This window comes from Ranitomeya variabilis, chromosome 2 (assembly GCF_051348905.1).
Source record: "Ranitomeya variabilis isolate aRanVar5 chromosome 2, aRanVar5.hap1, whole genome shotgun sequence".
Taxonomy (NCBI): Eukaryota; Metazoa; Chordata; class Amphibia; order Anura; family Dendrobatidae; genus Ranitomeya; species Ranitomeya variabilis.
The window spans coordinates 605921087-605943439 of NC_135233.1; the positions used below are offsets into that span (position 1 = coordinate 605921087).

General features: G+C 47.3%; 2 protein-coding genes across 4 annotated transcripts; one reads left to right on the forward strand and one right to left on the reverse strand.

The window, feature by feature from the left end:
* The first annotated feature begins 20 nt into the window (after positions 1–20).
* Positions 21–21948, forward strand: C2H16orf87 (chromosome 2 C16orf87 homolog). 3 transcript variants are annotated; one of them, XM_077288687.1, is made up of 5 exons: positions 21–216; positions 16687–16783; positions 16926–17108; positions 17684–17797; positions 21443–21948. In XM_077288687.1, the coding sequence occupies exons 1-5, from the start codon at positions 160–162 to the stop codon at positions 21559–21561; spliced, it is 570 nt and encodes a 189-aa protein (XP_077144802.1). In that variant the 5' UTR covers positions 21–159; the 3' UTR covers positions 21562–21948. The 3 variants fall into 3 exon arrangements, with proteins under 3 accessions (XP_077144802.1, XP_077144801.1, XP_077144803.1); XM_077288686.1 differs by lacking the exon at positions 21–216 and adding an exon at positions 11145–11317; XM_077288688.1 differs by lacking the exons at positions 21–216; positions 17684–17797 and adding an exon at positions 11165–11317.
* GPT2 (glutamic--pyruvic transaminase 2) lies at positions 2293–9115 on the reverse strand. The gene is made up of 11 exons (XM_077288681.1): positions 8835–9115; positions 6361–6450; positions 6169–6277; positions 5673–5806; positions 5254–5497; positions 5106–5185; positions 4897–5033; positions 3545–3719; positions 3313–3468; positions 2918–3030; positions 2293–2468 (listed from the first exon to the last, which is right to left on the reverse strand). Exons 1-11 carry the CDS (start codon positions 9033–9035, stop codon positions 2378–2380), a joined length of 1530 nt encoding a protein of 509 aa, XP_077144796.1. The 5' UTR covers positions 9036–9115; the 3' UTR covers positions 2293–2377.
* Positions 21949–22353: the final 405 nt, after the last annotated feature.

The window sequence follows — 22353 nt, forward strand, 5'->3', positions numbered from 1 at the left end:
AGGTGAGGCTGCAACACCTGCAGCTGCTAACGCAGGGGTGGGAGCCAAACTACAACTCCCAGCATGCCTGCTGGACATCCTTTTAGGATCTCTGCTTGGAGGCAGAATCATGGATTGTGATCCCTGGGAGGATGGAGAACTTCTGCTTCGCATTAATCCATGCGCTATAATGACAGAAGACGTGCGCCACAACCCAGCACCCGTCCGCCATACTGGGTGAGTCTGCTGATAATGTGGTAATACCCCACTGCACAGCTAGGTGGCAGCAGAGAGACAGACGCGATCAGGATTGATTTTGTCTGATGTGTTAATACCCCACTGCACAGCTAGGTGGCAGCAGAGAGACAGGAGCGATCAGGATTGATTTTGTCTGATAATGTGGTAATACCCCACTGCACAGCTAGGTGGCAGCAGAGAGACAGGAGCGATCACGATTGATTTTGGCTGATAATGTGGTAATACCCCACTGCACAGCTAGGTGACAGCAGAGAGACAGAAGCGATCACTTGATTTTGGCTGATAATGTGGTAATACCCCACTGCACAGCTAGGTGGCAGCACAGAGACCGGAGCGATCACAATTGATTTTGGCTGATAATGTGGTAATACCCCACTGCACAGCTAGGTGGCAGCAGAGAGACAGGAGCGATCAGGATTGATTTTGTCTGATAATGTGGTAATACCCCACTGCACAGCTAGGTGGCAGCAGAGAGATAGGAGCGATCACAATTGATTTTGGCTGATAATGTGGTAATACCCCACTGCACAGCTAGGTGACAGCAGAGAGACAGAAGCGATCACTATTGATTTTGGCTGATAATGTGGTAATACCCCACTGCACAGCTAGGTGACAGCAGAGAGACAGAAGCGATCACTTGATTTTGGCTGATAATGTGGTAATACCCCACTGCACAGCTAGGTGGCAGCAGAGAGACAGGAGCGATCACGATTGATTTTGGCTGGTAATGTGGTAATACCCCACTGCACAGCTAGGTGACAGCAGAGAGACAGAAGCGATCACTATTGATTTTGGCTGATAATGTGGTAATACCCCACTGCACAGCTAGGTGGCAGCAGAGAGACAGGAGCGATCACGATTGATTTTGGCTGGTAATGTGGTAATACCCCACCGCATAGCTAGGTGGCAGCAGAGAGACAGGAGCGATCACGATTGATTTTAGGGAGTTTTTCACATTTTTTTTCACCAGATTTGATTTTCATTGTATTATGTTATTGCTGACTCTGCTACATCGGATCTTATAATGTGTGCGACTCACCATTTATTATAAGCCTCCCCGGCCGGGTCTGCGCCGCCAGCACTGGGACGGTGGCGGTATTTTTTTCTATGTTCCAGTGGCGACTGGTCACTGACTCAATAACGCCTGCAGCCAATCAGAGTTCAACTTTTATTACCTAAAATGTTACCTTTAAGGCCCAGTTTTTACCAGTATGACCGTGTAAACATATGCAAAATGCGTCCGGAGGGATCAAAAGTCAGGAAATGCCCCCATTACACTGCACCCGGGGAGAGAACGGCGGCACAGATAGCACTTCTTATACAGTGCTGTGATCAGGCTCGATCTTGGCCCTGAGAGGGTTACAGGAAGTAATGCGTGTTGTCTTAAAGGGATAATTCCGCTCCTCTCACTTCTGCAGCAGGAGGTGACATCATGTGTAAAGGTAGCGACCTGCACGTCAGGTTCATAGGATATACCAGGATGGGGGAAGCACACATATATACCAGGATGGGGGGTGGGGGGGCACATATATACCAGGATGGGGGGGGCACATATATACCAGGGGGGGGGACACATATATACCGGGTTTGGGGGGGGAGGGCACGTATATACCAGGAAGGGGGGGGGACACATATATACCTGGGTGGGGGATGTATAGACAGGGTGGGGGAGATTAGTACAGGATACACAATTAAAGGGGCGGCACATTTGTCTTTGTAGGACTTAGAACGCTACAAGAACCATTACATCTGACCAACATGCGGGGCCCCAGGTCCGTGTCTGGCGCAGGGGCCCAATGGACTCTAGATACACCACTTGTACTGAGTTTCGGAGGGTCCCGTCTTCACTCCCCCGGTAACAGTCCGCTGATAGTTTGCTTTCCATTCTTTTGATATTATGGCTGAAGGTTCCAGTGTTTTGTAAACAATTGTAACAAATCAGAAAAGTATAAAAACAAAGAAACACTGTAACAGTCCAGAAACGGAGGGGCGCAGCGTCCACTGCAGCCGCAGATGGGGGGAGATAGCTTTATTTCTTGTGTGACCCCCTCTGTCCTCGTGTACCCCCAGAAAAAAATGCATGTTAACCCTTTCCCTGCTGTAAGGTGAATGCGGTGATTTCCGCGACTTTTCCGGACCCTCAGGAGAAATCCTCCAGGAAACGAACATGGAAATCCTTCACGCTCTGCAGCAAGCGTCTCAGCTTCTCCATCGGCGGGAGGATGGTCATCCTGTAAAAGAAAGGAGACGCTGTTATCCGGGCACGGCACGGCACAATTACTCTCTGTTATCAGCCATATCAGTCTGGAGAGCGGCTACAATGGAGTGACTAAAGGCAAGGCATACATGCTATTGTTCCCTGCTATCAGCCATAAGGGGAGCAAATGGTGAATGTAGGAGAAATTAATTCACTCTATTACTCTCTGTTATCAGCCATTAGTCTGAGAAGCATTTGCCACTACCGTGAGTGATTGAAGGCAGGAGAGGTGGCTACATTCTATTGTTCCCTGATAGCAGCCAGCTGGGGAGACCATGACTGTAGCACAGGAGAATTCAGGCTACTACTCTCTGTTATCAGCCATTTATGTGTGATTGATAGCAAAGGTTTCTCCTATACTCGGCTCTTTAAAATCTGAACCAAAAATTAAAAAAAAAACAATAATAAAAGTAAAAACTTCACCTAAAGTGATACGTCCCCTCTCGCTGTCCGAACCCGCTGCCAGGAACCACGCAGATCCCGGTCTCCTCCAGTAGCCGCATGCAGTAAAACATGTCGGCAGCCATCTGCAATTCCTGGGAACATTGAAATGACTCATTTATTCTTTACAGACCTATAAAACGCCGTCTTGTCTTATTTATAACCCCTTCAGCCTCAAAGAATTGTACAGACACGTTCATCACGCCGGCAGCAGCATGAAAACCGGAAACATTTCCTTCTGTGCAGTTCCGTGCTTTAACCACCAGGTGGCGCACTAGTCACTGCAGGCTATGGCTTGTTGCTGCAGACACTTATGCATCTGGATGATGAGAGTAGTAGTGCGGAGAACACATCAAGGCTCATTACGCCACACTGACCTCGGCCTTCTCCACGGCGCGAGGGGGGATGAAGATCCGGGGGAAGGCGTACATGGCCCCCTGCAGGGGGTTACAGTGAATGCCGGGAACCTGGTTAAACAATTCCTCCGTCAGCTTCGCCTTGTGAGCGAGGGTGGAGAGCACGGCCGCCTTCTCCTGTAAGGACATCACATGGTCAGGGGTCTTCACCTGCTCTATAATGAGTAGGTAGTGGGGGCTGCACTACACGTACCTGCATGAACTGCTGGTGGGACTCCTCGTCAGGCTGAGGGGGGTTCACCACGACATCCATGGCGGCCTGGCCGGACACCGGGGGGCACAGGCGCATAGACAGCATCTTCACCAGCTGGGCTTTAATGTCCGAGTGCAGGTTCACCACCTCCATGTAGCCCCCGCGGTACCCACACCTGCAACACACGAGGGCCCCGCAAAATATAAGGGTGGTGCCAGAAACACCGTGACCAGGTGTAGTCACTGCGGACCACCCTAAGGTCAGACTGAGTTAAAGGGTCCAGTCCGTGGTCCCAGCAAGTCAGTTCAGGGGTCTGGGGTCCCAGTGAGTCAGTTCAGAGATCCGCTCTGGGGTCCCAGTGTGTTAGTTCAAGGGTCCGGGCGTCTTAGTTCAGGGGTCCTGTCTGGGTTCCTAGTGTGTTAGTTCAGGAATCCAAGCATCTTAGTTCAGGGGTCCGGTCTGGAGTCCCAGTTTGTTTGTTCAGGGGCCCCAGAGCATTAGTTCAGGGGTCTGAGTGTGTTAGTTCAGGGGTCCAGTCTGGGGTCCCAGTGTGTTAGTTCAAGGGTCCGAGCGTCTTAGTTCAGGGGTCTGGTCTGGGGTCCCAGAGTGTTAGTTCAGGAGTCCCAGAGCATTTGTTTAGGGTCCGAGTGTGTTAGTTCATGGGTCCAAGCGTGTTAGTTCTGGGGTTAGGTCTGGGATCTGAGCGTGTTAGTTCAGGGGTCCGGTCTGGGATCTGAGCGTGTTAGTTCAGGGGTCCGGTCTGGAATCTGAGCGTGTTAGTTCAGGAGTCCCAGAGCATTTGTTTAGGGTCCGAGTGTGTTAGTTCATGGGTCCAATCGTGTTAGTTCTGGGGTCAGGTCTGGGATCTGAGCGTGTTAGTTCAGGGGTCCGGTCTGGGATCTGAGCGTGTTAGTTCAGGGGTCCGGTCTGGAATCTGAGCGTGTTAGTTCAGGGGTCCGGTCTGGAATCTGAGCGTGTTAGTTCAGGGGTCCGGTCTGGAGTCTGTGTGTTAGTTCAGGGGTCTGGGATCTGAGTGTGGTAGTTCAGGGGTCCGGTCTGGGATCTGAGTGTGTTAGTTCAGGGGTCCGGTCTGGAGTCTCGGTGTTAGATCAGGGGTCCGGTCTGGAGTCCCGGTGTTAGTTCTGGGGTCCGGTCTGGGGTCCCAGTGAGTTATTTTTTGGCTCCAGTCTCGGGTACCAGCACGTTTAGGGGTCCGATCTTGGGTCCCAGAGGATTTACAGGTCTGACTGTTTAAGGTCCTATCTGGGGTCGGATCGAGTTTATGGGTCTGGTCGGAGGTTAGAGTGTGTTTCGGGGTCCGCTCTGCCGTCCTTGGCTGGGGCCGCACTTACTCTCCCATGTAGCCCTTGGACGTGGAGTGGAAGGAGGCGAGCTCCACCTGGCTGCTGTACTCTGGTCCCATCTCGTACAGGACTTTCTTGAAGGAATGGAACTGACAGTTTTCGGAGTAGACATTGTCCTGATAGACCTAGAAAGGCAGAATATCAGGGTGGGTGAGGGGTCCCCGGCGGACCCTTTAATAAATGCAATGAGTCCTCACCTCATCCGCCAGAAGAAACAGCCCCTCCTCCCAGGCGAAGTGAATGACGTCCTCTATGCAGCAGCGGCTTTGCACCTGTCCTGTACAAGGAGCGGTTTATTACCATAGGATACACACAGCGGACCCCCAGAGCCCCCCGCGCACTCACCTGTGGGGTTCCCTGGGTTTATAATGCACAGCACTTTGGGGTTGGAGTGCTCCCTGGCCTGGTATAGCGCCCTCCGCAGCTCAGTGACGTCCAGTGCCCAGCACTGCTCCTCGTCTAGGTAGTAATTCACCTGCACCGCGTCCAGCTCAGATATGGCCGCCGAGTACAGGGGATACTGGGGGATGGGGATCATAACACCGGTCCGGGACGTCCCCTCCCCCGACACCAGGATCTTCAGGATACTCTGGAACAGACACAGGGGACTGTTATATGGTCAGATCATAGCAGGCGGCAGCACTGACAGCGGACAGGTCACATCACTGGAGACCTACGTGGATCTACAGGGCAGAAGCTGAACCAGCAGGAGACCCTCACACCACATATGGGGTCCTGTATCCATCTACATCAGCAGAACTTACCGCAATGCCGTCACTGGCTCCAGTGGTGAGATAGATATTATCGGGGTCTGCGGGGACCCCCCCGTCCCTCCGCTCAATATACCGGGCCACATCTTCCCGGATACAAGTGACCCCCTGACTGGCGCTGTAGGAACCTGGAAACGAGAGTGTCGCGGGTGAGAGGTGGCGTGATGTAAGTGATCACCAGTGTGGGGGCCCTCCATGATTGGGGGGCTGGATGGAGAAGAAGTGTCATGTGTGCACCATAGCTACCTGCGTGCACCATCGCTCCCCCTACATGCGCCACCACTCCAGCAGTGCGCCATCCCTTCCTGTGTGCACAATCTCTGCCTGCATGAACTATTGCTCCGTTCGTGCAACATCGTTCCCCCTACGTGCCCCGTCCCCTCCTGCGCGCCCCGTCCCCTCCTGCGCGCCCCGTCCCCTCCTGCGCGCCCCGTCCCCTCCTGCGTGCGCCTTTCCAGGGATATCACATATTTTAGTTCCCGCCACTCACCGAGGCTCTGTCCTCCGCACGACTCCAGGATGCGCCGAGCCCGGTCCTTGGCATCGTGTGGAAATCGCGGACTATCTAACAGATCGGGATATGTGCAGAGGGCGACGACCTGCGGAGCAAACACAAATACAGACATTCAAGATGGAGACGACGGCACAAAGTGGAAGTGTGGGGAGACATAATGGTATTTACCTGCCGGAGAAACGTGATTGGCTGCTGCCCCATGGCGTGCGCATCGCCGATGTTGGCCTTGATCACCTCGCTGAATGGTTTCTTGATCCCCTAAAGAAGAGACCGATCACTGTGAGAAATATGATGCAAGTATCGACTAAACCAGTGTTCATCCTGATCCTCCTGATTCATGAATCTCAGCACCAGGCGTCTCCCTACCATTCAGAGTCTGTGGAAAGTTGGCCGACAACCTGAGCGGCTACACTCCATCCTCCACTTTTCTGTAGCTGCGGGGACAAGGACGCAGGTGTTGCCATGGTAACTGCCTTTCCTACAATGAACCCTTTCATTTCTCTCACATCTCAGTTTGTCTAAAAATAAAATGTCCCGGACCCGCAAAAGCCAAAATCCTGCAAAATCTTGGAAAATCCCGACCTTTATTCTTATTAAAAATCAAAACATTCAAGACGTCTTCTTGTTTTTGCACAGATTCCGAAGAGAGGTATGAGTGTCTTAAAGGGACACGGTCACGTAACATTCCTGGCGGTGCGAATCACATCTCTATTTTAGTGCGCTGTCTCTTTAAGTGTCAGTCCTCACTGCAGTTTTGGGCATTAGAGGGTCTGCACCATTCCAGTCCCTCGTCTACCAAGAGCGTCTTACTTGAAGGACCAGTCCATACTTTACATGAACAGCCCACTCATTTCAATAGACCCTGTGCAATTCTTCATTTCCCCTGCGGGAGGAGCTATAGAGGCAGTGAACTGACTGATGCTCCGCGTGCGGTATTTTCACTGGACATCTCTGGGCTTCTTCCCTTTCAATATGGAGGTATACGCAGTTTGAATGGAAGGTCACATGACACTGGGTGTGCCCGTTGTGCTTTGGAATTTACTTAGGTGCCATCTTGATTTAAAGGGTTTTTTCCCCTTCTTCATATATGCACATTGTTGGATAGAGCTTGTAAAAACAATCACTTTTGCAATTTACTTTCTGTTAAAATTTGCAGCCGTTCTTGAGATATTAATACTTTTCTTTTGGTTACAGCTCGTTGCCTAGGAGACCGACCACCACTGCTGTCTAGCTTGTGAGCACTGCGCCGAAGCTGGCCGGGATTAAGAGGTAACAACGTGCTCCTGAGATCTTTGCCAGCTTCAAAGCAGCACTTAAAAGCTCAATAGAGAAGAGCCTGTAAGCACTGGGCATGTTATGCTGTTTAGCAGTGGTGGTCGGTTTCCAAGGCAACAAGCTGCAAACAAAAAGAAAAGTGTTAAAATTTCCAGCCGTTCTTGAGATATTAAGAAGCAATAAATTGCAAAATTGCTCAGATTTACAATTACTATCCAATAATCCTCATACATGAAGACTGGAAGACCCCCCCCCTTTCACCCTCTACGCTGGCAGTTACTAGTGACGGGTTGGTGTTACAGTGAGACTATCAATGATTATTGTTCTGTCCACAGTTACAGGAATGATTTGTGTCTGTATATACAGAATGAGGCACAAGACGAGCGAGCCAAGAAATTGTCTGCAGCGCCAGAAATAGACCGCAGACAAGAGGCTCGTTCACCGAGAGGTTTATTTACCCCTCCCCCACCCCAGAATTAAGAAATCAGACAAGTCTCAGCCTCATGAGCCGGCAGCTCGCATCCGACTCTCAATGTAAAACTTGTGCATGAAATCTGCAACAATCAGTGAAGAATCCAAAGCTGAAACCCCCGTCCTGACCCCAAACGTCTCACTGCTGAGGCTTTGTTACAGTTACATCCAATCTCAATCTGCTGGGGCTAAACACAAGGACACAGGCGTAGTCTGACAAACAAAACCCCCCAAATCTCCCAAGTCTCTGTAGAATGCAGGATTTGCTGAGCTCAGTGATCGGCTGCAGCGCTTATGACGTAATGACAGCGCTGCAGACAAACAGAAATCACAGCAGCAGTGGAGATGCAGCACTGGACCCGGAAAAGGGCAAGGAAAGCAATGTTATCTTTACAGCAAGGTTTTTTAAAAAACTCTAAATGTTTCCATTCACTGAGCTGTTCTATATCTATCTATCTATTATCTCATCTATTTATCTATCTATCATCTATCTATTATCTCATCTATCGATCTATCTATTATCTCATCTATTATCTATTAGCTATGTATCTATCTATTTATCATCTTTCTATTATCTATCATCTATCTATCTATTATATATATATATATATATATATATATATATATATATATATATATATATATATAAATAAAATATTCTGGGTCTGGCCCCCTATTAACCCTGTGAGTGACCCCAGTAGGAGCAGCAGCTGTCGGGGGTCTGCAGGCAGCAGGGGATGATGCAACCAGGCAGATGCAGCAGAGCGGAGGCGGCTCCTCTGCAGGGACTGCTCTGCTGCCCCCGGTATCATCCTCCTGATTCTGGGACATGGAGCCTCCCTGGATGCTCCGAGTCAGAGCCGCGCTGGGACCTGTAGTCCCCCGCACTGTCTCACCTGCTGCAGCTCCTTCTCGATCTCCCCTGCTTTCAGCACGATGGGTCCCCGCACCGCGTACTCCACCGCCCGGACCTGCGGGTTCATGGACTGCAGGGTGAGGATCCTATCCCGGACAGGGCGGACAGCGGGGGCCCCGGCGGCGGAGCTGCTGTACGTGCGGCCCCGCAGGAGATCCCGGAGCGCGGAGCGCAGCTTCATGTCCGACCCGACTTCTCAGCGCAGACTGCTGCGGGATGCCAGCACCACGTGACCCGTGCGCAGCCACACCCTCTGGTGGTGACATGTGGTCACTGCAGGTATAAACCCAGCATTAATAGGCGTTATCTGTGATAGCCAATCACAGCCCAACTTCAGTGCACCTTTTTGGTCGGTTGCTATGGGCAACTGCTTCTCTCATTGTCTATAACAGATGAATAAATATGATAAATAATAGAAATGTAATAAGAATGAATACAATATAAATATAATATGAACAATACATTTGATAAGTATAGTCAATCTAAATAAATCTAGTATATGAATATATAATATAATGATACATTTAAATATAAAATAAACGTAAAAAACAACGAATAATGAGAAACAATATTGAAAATGTTATAAGTAAGAACTAACATTGCCAGTCTGTCACCTCTCCTGTTCCAATGCTGCTAGGATCCAATGCTGCTCTCCTATTGGGTCAGGATGGCATGATTGGCAGCAGCGGTCACTAGTTCCTCCAGACCAGAGATGAGACCGGCAGCCCTGGTACAATAGCGCTGGGCTATTGGTAAGGTGAATATCATTGATTTTCATTATTTTGTACTTTTTTTTTTTTATTATTTAAAGTCACAGCTGGAAAATTTGTTCCCAACCAAGCAATTTTGTTTTCTTGCGCTTTTCTTGTTTCCTTTATTATCTTTTTTTTTCTGTCCACATATACACGCGAGGGCTTGTTTATTGTGAGATGGGTTGAAGTTTTGAATCTCACCATTTATTTTACAAAGGAAACTAAATTCCAAGAAAGATAAAATCTCCACCTCCAAAAAATGAAAACAAATTCTGAATCCCACTGTTGTTTTTTTTTTAATTGTTTTTACGGTATACATTCTGTAAAAATGAGCTGTAAACTTAATTCTCTGGGTCAGTATGATTTACAGTGATAACAAAGTTCCATAGGTTATTCAAAAAAAGAGGCAGCACTCCATTTCTTCAGTGAGAAGGTGGAAGATGTAATCAACCCACTTGTCTGGGCGACGTTTCGGCTCCATCTGAGCCTTTCTCAAGCAGTGGGTATCTCTACTTAGTGCCCAGACAAGTGGGTTGATTAAATCTTCCACCTTCTCACTGAAGAAATGGGAGTGCTGCCTCTCTTTTTGAATTCGTATGAACTTGGTGCAATCGTTGGACTGGTTGCCTCCTCTGCTCGCCGGCCGGACGTGTGAAACTGGCCTTAATAATAGTGAATAGCCCCATTCACTTGTCCGTGATTTTTCGTGGATAGAGCAATCCGCGCAAAATCATGTCCGCTTTTGTTCCGAGTGTCAGATTAAAATCGCCATGGGCCCGTGACAAAAATTGAACTGCACTCAGATGCCATCCGAGCGAGGCAGAGCGCTAGATAGAAAAAAATAGAGATTTATAATTTTTTTTTTCCCACATGCAAGAAAAACTGATGACACTGGGACCTAACGCTGAACAAAAAGTATCTGTCCGTTTTCCGTGTGAATGAGCCCTTGTGTACGTGAATGTCGGGACGTGAAGGGGATAAATCTGATGGGGAAAGTCGGAACGGTTATCTATGAAAATAGGTGAAAGCCAGATTTAGGATTTGTGACTTTAAAAAAAATAAATAAATAAAAAATAAAAAAATCTCCAAAAAGTCCAAATTCTCGTATCAACATGTAAAAAAAAAAAAAAAAAAAAACAGAAGTGTTCTATTCAAAGATGGCCCAGATTTATCACTTTGTCAGACTATGATCGATGTATTAACACAGGGGACGCAGCCACAATCAGCAGTGACATAAAACAAATATTTCCCTTCATTAAATCGTGTAAAATAAATGCTGCGCACTCATAGCATTGTAGGAAGTGAGCAGCCGGTATTTATCAATCAGCAGGTCACATGACTCCTCAGTGATACATTTGTAACAAAATGTAGCAGCGCTGCTCACGTCAGCCAATCAGGTCCTTGCTAAGGAGGTTGTGTAAACAAAGCAGTAATCTGATTGGCTGCTGCGCGTACAGTGAACTCCTGAAGCGCACACGCCCCCAGACACGATTTGATTGAGTCACTCTGGACACGCCCATTCCACCCATCCTGAGCCAATGAGAGTTCGCCGTCCTACGTCATCAGAAAGGCGCGTCCACTAGAGGTGGGGGGCAGTTATGCAGTCGTGGACGAGCCCTGTGGACGCGCCCTGGAGAGGGGGAGCATGTCCGCGGCCAGAGCCAAGAAAGTGAAGATGGCCACCAAGTCCTGCCCGCAGTGCGACCAACAGGTGAGGGGCGCGGAGCCCGGGGGGCTCCCTACAAGGCTGGTGCTCTGTGTCCTGTGGTTACCCTGTGTGGGTGATACTATGTGCTATTACCTCAGGGGGGTCTCACATTGTTACCTGCCCCCAATACTGAGGAGGAGCAGCCAGTTTGGTTTAGTTAGAATCCAATTTTATGTAATATTTTTATTTATTTATTTTTTCCTTTCCTCGTTATTTGTCTCTGATGTTATAAATGTTTCCTCTATATAGATGGGTGGTCAGGTGACCTACAGGAATGAAGGGGTTAATTATAGCAGGCCACCATATTGGGGGCTTTATAGGAGGTGAACACAAGGATTATACAAGGTTGTAAATTATTATTTTTTTCTGTATAATTGTATTTTATTGTTTATATTGTATTATATTATTTTATTTCCCCTCTAAACCCCAGGGGGGGGGGGAAATAATTTCTGCCCTCCCAAGTCCTGTACATGCGCAGTGGACACAACACCGAGGGGTTAATGTGTGTACTGAATAAATATTTACATGTTTGTCTGTAAATATTTACTCCAGCTACCTGGAGATACAATGGCCACTGTGTGTGTGTTTTTATATACTTTTTTTTAAAAATACATTGTTTATTTAAGGTGATATTTTGTCACCCCCTTACTCGGCTTTCTCTGCTGGAGGGATAAAATGTGTGTTGGGGATATATATATATATTTATTTTTTTAAATTTACTTTCAGTCCAGGTGATATTGTTTTCCACTCTGCAGCTTCCAGTGCTGTGGGGGAGGGGGGTGTAGTAGTACCTGCTGTCCTACATCCTATACATACAGTACAGTGGCCTCCTCTGTGGTGTGGAAGTTGAGCTCAGGTTTCTGGTCTTTGCACTATATGAGAAGGGTTATTTTCTGTTCTGCTTGTTTTTTGTTTCTTTTTGCCTGGAGGAGTCACAGTGAGTGAAGAGAGGAGAATTGAGAGCCCTGCAGGGCGGGAGGGGTTAACACTTGGTGCTCACATTGTGTTGGGCTGTTTATAGGAGACACAAGTTTGGGCCTCATACTGATCAAAGGGGACCTTACAATGTGGGTGGGTGTGAAAAGTTGCTTTTTTTTATTGCTATTTTTTTCTTTATCCTCTGCAGTGTGAATATTACACTATATAATTTTTTACAAGTGTGTATGTATGTGTGTATGCATATATGTGTGTGTGTGTGTGTGTGTGTGTGTGTATATATATATATATATATATATATATATATATATTGTATATTACAGCCTCAGTATTTTTGCAATTTATTATTTTATTTTTTTTTTGGTCCTGTGTGAATATTCTACTATATCACTTTTCTGAATCTATACGTTATTATATAAAGTGCAGATCATTTCATGGAATAAATGGCGCTATATAAATGTATAAACTAATAATCCAGTTTGCATCCTCCTTTTACCACCATGAGAAAGTAGCGTTCTGCCGTGTGTTACATCAGCAGATTGTATTACAATTATGTCTATTAATGCAGTGCTTTATATTGTGCCCTCCCCCACACACACACACTTGGATCACTGGATGTCAAATTAATACAATGTAGCATTATCATACACCTAATGGACGACGTATATGAAAACTAGACTATTGGAAAAAGTGGATTCTGCTGGAATATTGCATGGGTCTGAAGCAATGTACGGTATTTCACAAAGGCCTGGTGTCCACATTGATCTGAACTGCCCACGTGACACATTATTCCTATTAAGTTGTAAGAACTTTTTAATTAAGGACTCAAAACTTATATTTTTCCCAAGCCTTCTGTGTAATTCTTTATTTCTGCGGTAGGGGCAAAGTGCAGGTTTCAAATCCATAAATCTATTGTTTCGCTCCATAATGGCTTTAGGGATATTTTTTGCTTTTTGTTTGTTGGAAACAAAGAGCGCGTTGTAATGTAATCACCTCTGGATTTCTGTACTTTGATCTGCTCCTTAGGAATGGAAATCCCCTTAGAAGAGGTTGTACAAGTTCAGGATCAGTAATGTATGTGCACAGTGACTGCACCAGCAGAATAGTGAGTGCAGCTCTGGGGTATAATACAGGATGTAACGCAGGATCAGTAATGTATGTACACAGTGACTGCACCAGCAGAATAGTGAGTGCACCTATGGAGTATAATACAGGATGTAACTCAAGATCAGTAATGTATGTACACAGTGATTGCACCATCAGAATAGTGAGTGCAGCTCTGGAGTATAATACAGGATGTAACTCAAGATCAGTAATGTATGTATGCAGTGACTGCACCAGCAGAATAGTGAGTGCAGCTCTGGGGTATAATACAGGATGTAACTCAGTATCAGTAATGTAATGTATGTACACAGTGACTGCAACAGTTGGCGTCTTACTGTATCTAAGGCCTCTTTCACACTTCAGTTTTTTGGCGTCAATCTAAAACCGCCAGTTTCCTCAAATAACGGATCCGTCATTTTTTCTTGGCGGATCCGTTATTTTCCCATAGACTTGCATTGGCAACGGATTGTGGCGGATGGTCGTCAGTTCCATCCGTCATGCGACGGATCCGTCGAAATTTGGCGGACGTTGTCTAGACATAGACGGACATTGAAACGTTTTTTGTCAACGCCGAAATGACTGTTCGCGGCGGATCCGTCGCGTCCGTCATTCCATAGAATGGCGGCCTATGGGCGACGGATCCGTCGCGACCGTCATTTCGGCGGATCCGTCGCCCCAATCCGTTTTTTCAATTGCGCATGCTCCAAAAAGTAGATACTTTTCCCAGACAACCCCCAAGTAACGGATCCGTCAAAAAAACGGATCCGTTGGAACCGTTTTCTCAACAATTGTGACGGATCCGTCGATCCGTCACTATGTCGGAAGTGACTGACGCCAAACAACTGAAGTGTGAAAGAAGCCTAAGCTGCACATTATATTATATAATCCTCAGTGCAGCATAGTGAAGGCTACAGATGACTGATGCAGATTCTTTCCTTGTCGGGGTTGTTCGCCTTTTCTCTGAATCCTGTAGTAAAGCTGCCGTGTTTTGTCGCAGGTAATAAGTAAAAGTGATAACCGTTTCAGCTTGACACAACGTCTCTCGGCAGCGTCTCCTCCGGCTTCTCACCACGTTCCTGGCTCTTAGGCAAGAACTTGTTAAATTTTTTCCAGCTATGGCATTTTTTTTTTTTTCCGTCTACTGAATTTGTTTTCCAGGATCTGTGTTTAGTCTTGATCCTCAGCATTCCAAGAACTGAGGCTGCTGCCGACGTTCGCCTAGCAAAATTACAACCTGAAATCTGCGATCTATATTGTGGATGATGGAAGCTGTGCTGAGCCATGCTGGGAGTTGTTTTTTCTAACCACTAAAATTGAGCATTGCAATTTCACTCAGTTTGCAAAGAATTTCCATTAATCCGGCATTTGAAAGTTTTAGAAATCCCGATTAATGTGGAGTTCAGTGCCTGATTAGTAGGAAAATGTGGATGGTAGTTCTTTAATTGTGCAGACACCCCTGACCATGTAGCTTTATATACATTGCCATTCAGGAATCTGGGAAAGCTGGGTGACCAGTCTGGAGGGGGCTGCTCTGCTGGGTCAGTCACCTTTCCCAAAGCCAATACCAGCAGCCACTGCTCTATCCTTGACTTACTTGGATAGAACCCCATTCTCTGCAGTCTCTGCCCCATTGGGACGCAGCATGAGCACACAATGTGCAATAGTTAGCAATTCTAAGGGGACGCTTAGCCCAGGCCTAGGGGGATGCTCCATCTTACTGATGCCTCTTCTACTTAACTGTTCAGCTGCTGGGCTGCGCTGCAATAAACATCGGTCATCTTGTGCTGCTTGAGAGTAAAGTAATAGATTGGAGGCATTACGGGGGTCTCGCAGGAATCAAGGGCCCAGTTGATTGGTGGTTTTTGTTTGCACCCCCTCTGAGCGCATATTTCATGTTTCACCTGTTTTTGTTTTTTTTTCCCCTTTCATTTAACCAAAAATGGGAACATGTCTGGAGAGGAGGAGGAGAAACATTCAGCTTTTTATTCCCTTGTTATATTTGTTAATTACTTTGTTAGGTAATGATACAATTTGCATTGACGATTGTGCCATCTAGTGGTCAGTAGCTGATATAGCGCCACGATAAAGAGAAACTCGAGACCCACATTTGAAGTTTACTATTTCGGATTTTTGTTTAATACAAATGTTTGTAAATAACAAGTATAAAAACTTGGGAAATATTCAATATTGATATTGTAGGAATTTATCCTGATTTGTGTGTGCGGAGTGATTCTGAGAGTTTCACACCCTTAGATACACAGGCTCAGCAGACAGTTTCAAATATTAGGCCAAATATTTGGCCATTCAGGAATCTGGGAAAGCTGGGTGACCAGTTTCAAATATTAGGCCATTCATGAATCTGGGAAAGCTGGGTGACCAGTCTGGAGGGGGCTGCTCTGCTGGGTCAGTCACCTTTCCCAAAGCCAATACCAGCAGCCACTGCTCTATCCTTGACTTACTTGGATAGAACCCCATTCTCTGCAGTCTCTGCCCCATTGGGACGCAGCATGAGCACACAATACATACAACATACAACATACATACATACAAGAACATACAATGTGCATACAGTGCTGTGTCACATGCTAAGTTTGGATACATCGGCTCGGCACAGGATAAGCTCCCAATGCATTGTCATAGAAAATAGTATCCCATACGATAGGCGGTGATGCTGAAATGCAGCACACATGATGGGCTTAGATACATCGACGTAGGACACTGCGTCATGTATTACAGGCTTAGATACATCGACGTAGGACACTGCGTCATGTATTACTGGCTTAGATACATCGACGTTGGATACTGCATCATGTATTATAGGCTTAGCTACATCGACATAGGACACTGCATCATGTATTTCAGGCTTAGATTCATCGACGTAGGACACTGCATCATGTATTACAGGCTTAGATACATTGATGTAGGACACCATCATGTATTACAGGCTTAGATACATCGACGTAGGATACTGCATCATGTATTACAGGCTTAGATACATCGACGTAGGATACTGCATCATGTATTTCAGGCTTAGATTCATCGACGTAGGACACTGCATCATGTATTATAGGCTTAGATACACTGCCTCAGCAGCACACTGTCATATGATGAATTTTGATACTCCAACTCAACATCACACACAAGCTTGGATACACTGGATCAGTAGTATACTGGCACATGATGGGCTTAGATACCTTGATTTAGCAGTCAATGTCACACATGATGGGCTTGGATGCATTGGCCCAACAGGCAGTATTGCACGCATTGTCTCGAGTTATGCTGGATCTTGTAGTTCTCCACATTGCTCACTGCCATTTTCTTGTGTTTTCCAGGTGCCTGTTGCCTGTAAGTCTTGTCCTTGTGGTTTTATCTTCATCAGCAGGAAGCTTCTGCACGGGAGACAGACGGAGCGCATGCCCCCCACCTCGGGTACGTCCTCGCAGTATCATTCACCTTATCCGGCATTTCCTCGACAGCAGCACTTGCATCCAGTTTCCAGATGAGGCAGAAATGAAATCGTCTTTATAATTCGGGGACCCCCATGTAAACCCCCTCTGTTCACTTCCTACAGAAAACCGTTCCGACCCCAAGAGGCGGCGGACAGAGAGAATCAAGAGAGAGCGGATCATCTCCACGGTCCGTAAAGACTTGGAAAACAGGAGACGGTCCCGATCCAACAGTCAGTCAGACCCCATCCGCCGCGGTAGGGGGCGGCCGAAGACTGCGGCCACCAAGAAGCAGGAGGAAGAGAAAGGTAAATGGGTAAATTACAGGGGCAAAATCTTAAAACTTTGCAGTTGTTAAAACTTTCGCCGCCATGGTCATGATGAATTTTTTTTTTTTTTCCCATATTTTATTTCTAGCATTGACTTTTCCGTAACTTTTAGGAAAAATTCAGATGGGACTGGCGAGAATAAATCAATTTTGCAGTTGGGTTGAAAAATAGGCAACAACTCTCCATCAGTCCATCATAATGAGCTCACTGAATGATTCTCAGTTAACTCATTCAAGACCTTTAAATGCAAAAAATGATTATTGGCAAAAAATAAATGCATCATAAAAAGTCCCCAAATGTGGAGAACCGCATTAATGCCGAATACCTGCGCTATATCTAAATTGTGCCAAGACCTTACCCCCGTCCTATGATTCACTAGAGCAGAGTAGCCACCAGGGAGCTCCGTGCTTCCTCTTCCCCACCATGATTTCCTCCTCTTATGGTTCCCAGCTTTGTCTATTCCCGCCCCCCCATCACCAACTACACCTCACCCCTCCCCCAACCATCCCCCCCCTCACGCAGCTTAACCCTAACCCATTAGTCTTGCTCGGCAGCATGGAGGAGCGGCAAGGACTCCGGAGCTGAAAGGATGGCGGCAAGATACGGCGAAGACTCGAGAGCGCAGCGGGTAGACCGCGGGAGCCGGAGGCAGCAGTGGATGGGAGAAGGTAACGTAACTGCTCAGGAGCAATTGTACTGGGGCCGCAATTGCTCGGGAAAGCATCGGTTGTTGTTGTTTTTTTATATCTTTTCCTAATAAATGTATAATTATCGTTCTCGTAAATTGGTCTTGATCTTAAGGGCCCTCCATATGCTACTCCACAAAAAAAAAACTTGTACGGTGTGACCATCAGCTCCCCATAACTCAGCTTCCTGGTGACTGTGGATTTAGGGGTTCACTGATGTCACCTCTGGATTTTATTTTTATTTCGTGGGGGTAAGAGCAAGTGAAAAATCCCCCTGAGACGCACCATCCCTTTAAATGTGCCTCCTCTTGTAACAGCGACATTCATACCGGTCATCTTCCCCTTTGTGCTTCTGTTCTATCCATGTTTTGCTTAGAAACTGTTACATTTGTCTTATAAGATGTTACTATGTGTCACTTCTGTGTGTGTGTCTGGATCCGATAATAAATGTCGCCATATCGTTCTTTGTCGCTGATTATATACAGTGGCCGGCTCCTCACTCTGTAATTACTGCAGGTCCTATAAGCAGCGGCATCAGATCCTTGTACTCTAGTCACATCCAGAGCTGCATTCAAAATTCTGCTGCTTCCTTCTTAGGCCAGTCTCACACATCCAGATAAATCCGGTACCGGAGTTATCCGTGTCCGTGAGCTCACGTGGCACATCAGTGTGGCACACGTGCGGCAGCCGTGTGCCGACTAAGTACCACACGGACCGTGCAGGAGACAGCGCTACAGTAAGCGCTGTCCCCCCTGCGTGTGGTGCTGAAGCCGCCATTCATTCCTTCTCCCCAGCAGCGTTCGCTGGAGAGAAAGAATGAAAAATCATGTTTTTTATTTTGTTTGTTTTTTTTGTTTTTAAAATAAAGTTCCCGGTCACCTCCCGCCTCCCACCCCCTGTCCCACCTGCTGGCATTAAAATACTCACCCAGCTCCCACGATGCCTCCTCTCAGCGCCGCAGCTTGTCCTGTATGAGCGGTCACGTGGTACCGCTCATTAGTGATGAATATGCGGCTCCACCCCTATGGGTGGACAGCGCTTAACTCTAGCGTTGTCTCCTGCACTGTCCGTGTGGTCCTCAGTCGGCATACGGACAGCATCCGTGTGCGCTACGTGTTTACACGGACCCATTGACTTTAATGGGGCCGTGTGATACGTGCGCTCCCACGAACACTGACATGTCTCCGTGTTTTTCAAACGGACACATGGTCCGTGAAAACACGCTGACATGTGCAGAGACACATTGATTTTAATGTGTCTACATGAGTCAGTGTCTCCGGTACGTGAGAAAACTGTCACCACACGTACCGGAGCCATTGACGTGTGAAACAAACCTTAGAGAGCTTACAAATGAATCTGCACTTAACTGTCATGTGTGCTGACCATTAAGGGCAAAAATCAGAATCCGGCTGTGCATCGCCTTATAGTCTGGGTCACCTATATTAGGCTAATGGTGTCTTTTTAAAGGTGCTATAATCTATAATATAACGCTGGGAGCGTCACTCTGTCCGAAGCCTTTATAGACTGCGCAAGCGCCGGCGCATTCTGGACCCCACAGAGTGACGCTCCCAGGAGATCGCGGTATGCGTAAGCACTGAACGCACACCGCGATCTCAACGGAGAAGCAGGGACATGCCAGGAGGCGGAGGGTGAGTATGCAATATTTACCTGTCCCGTTCCTGCGATGCGCGCTGCTCCATCCTCCACATCCTCTGCCTGTGACGTTCAGTTCAGAGGGCGCGATGACGCGCTTAATGCGTGCCGCCCTCTGACTGAACAGTCACAGCCAGAGGATGTGGAGGATGGAGCAGCGCGCATCCGTGGAACGGGGGACAGGTAAATATAGCAAGTGCCGGGGACCTGAGCTAGCGGCGACTCCGGCACCTGACCCCCACAGCGCGCCGGTGTCCCCGCCTGCTTAGGCCCCCAGCACTCAGCGCCGCCGCCGGCACTCAGCACCGCCGCGCACAGCCGCCGGAACTCAGCGCCGCCACCGGCACTCAGCACCGCCGCGCACAGCTGCCGCCGGCACTCAGCGCCGGCACTCAGCACAGCCGCCGGCACTCAGCGCCGGCACTCAGCACAGCCGCCGGCACTCAGCGCCGTCGCGCGCAGCCCCCGGCACTCAGCGCCGCCGCGCGCAGCCCCCGGCACTCAGCGCCGCCGCGCGCAGCCGCCGGCACTCAGCGCCGCCGCGCGCAGCCGCCGGCACTCAGCGCCGCCGCGCGCCGCCGCCGGCACTCAGCGCCGCCGCCGCCGGCACTCAGCGCCGCCGCACTCGGGCAGTAGAGCCGGAGAGAGAAAGATGGGAGCAACATATGGCAGAATGAAAACAGGAACAGGCAGAATGGGTGCAGCACATTACAACAGAATGGGGGTGCAGGATGGGAGCAGCACATGATAGAATGGGGGCGCAGGATGGGAGCAGCACATGACAGAATGGGGTCGCAGGATGGGAGCAGCACATGACAGAATGGGGGCGCACACATGACAGGATGGGGGTGCAGGATGGGAGCACATGACAGAATGGGGGCACACACATGACAGGATGGGGGTGTAGGATGGAGCAGCATATGACAGGATGGGGGCGCAGGATGGGAGCACATGACAGGATGGGGGTGCAGGAGCAGCACATGATAGGATGGGAGAGCAAGATGGGAGCAGCACATACCAGGATGGAGACCATATACCAATATAAATGCTCGCCACCCGGGCGTAGAACGGGTTCAATAGCTAGTATATGTATATATGTATCTGTTTTACGTTGTTACATCACTTGTTCTTAACCTTTTTTTGTTTTGATCATTTACTTTTAAACGGGGCTTTCCAGGTCTGTAATATTGATGGCCCTTCCTTAGGATATTAGGGGAGTGGAGTTTCAGCTCTAAGATCAGAGAATTATAGAGAAATAACGCGGCGCTGCGCCTGTGTGTGGTGCTGCGCCTGTGTGTGGTGCTGCGCCTGTGTGTGGTGCTGCGCCTGTGTGTGGTGCTGCGCCTGTGTGTGGTGCTGCGCCTGTGTGTGGTGCTGCGCCTGTGTGTGGTGCTGCGCCTGTGTGTGGCGCTGCGCCTGCGTCTAATACATTTTGAATGAGCCTGAGCTGTAGTACCAAGCATGGCCAATATAATAAAAATAATAAAAAAATAAAAATAATCGAAAAAATCTGATCCATAGAAGGTGGGGGAGGTGTAACTGATATTGACAGACCATCAATATGAAAGTTTAAGAAAGTCCCTTTTATGTTGTATTTAACCCAGTTATAAAGTGGGAAACCCCATTTTATGTTTGCAGAATTATGATTGCTGCCTCGTATCAAAAATTAAATTCTGTGTGTTAAATTGGGGAAACTTGTTGCAATGCTGGGGAACAAATATGGCCCCCCCATATTGCCTCCCAGCTTTCCGAGACTTTTCAAAGTGATACATCCCAGAGATAACTTCTCTCTGGAGGACCCGGCATTACATGCAGACCATTGATTTTAATTAGGATTCATGTAATGCTTCATTTGACCTCTGGGGGTGCTGCAGGGAACACCTACTGCTGGGTTTTTCTTCCTGCCTGTATTTTTTTTTTGTCTTAAGTTTCTCCTTATTGACTTGTCTTATGTCTTATTTTTTGTTGTTGTAGAGAAACAGGAGAAGGAGGTGGACATGTACGCCAACCTCTCGGACGAAAAGGCTTTTGTGTTTTCAGTGGCGCTGGCAGAAATTAACAGAAAAATAATTAATCAGAGGCTGATACTATGACCAGAGGGGGGAAGAGACCGCCACCATCTATGTGACTGTCAATACCAAAATCCAGACCTTTGTCTCCAGGAAACGATACAAGGACGACCCTGCACTAAAGAGTTTTATGGTTTTTGTTTGTTTTTTTTTTTTTTTAACAAATATTCTAAGATATTACACCACAGCCGTGTTATGCTTCTTTTTCCTTTTACAATATGGTGATTTTATTCAGAGGTGTTTTTTTTTTTTTTTTTTTTTTGAGGAGGACTCATCCTGGCCAATAGCCAGAATACATATATATGTAAATGCTTGATATAAATAAAATATATTGCGATTTTATAAATTAAATGAAGTGTCTGGCAAATGTACAGTTTATACCCTTTATATATTAAACCGGTGCTCATCATATTGAAGCCTCGAGTCTTATTTCATATCAAAGTTTGAAAAAGTTAATAAAATTATAATTAACCCCCAAATTAAGTATACATTAAAGATCCCAATGGCCATAAGAATAACTACTATAATACTGCTCCTATGTGCAAGAATATAACTACTATAATACTGCTCCTGTGTACAAGAATATAACTACTATAATACTGCCCTTATGTATAAGAATATAACTACGATAATACTGCCCCTAGATACAAGAATATAACTACTATAATACTGGTCCTATATACAAGAATATAACTATTATAATACTGCCCCCTATGTACAAGAATATAACCACTATAATACTGCTCCTATATACAAGAATATAACTACTATAATACTGCATTATGTACAAGAATATAACTACTATAATACTGCCCC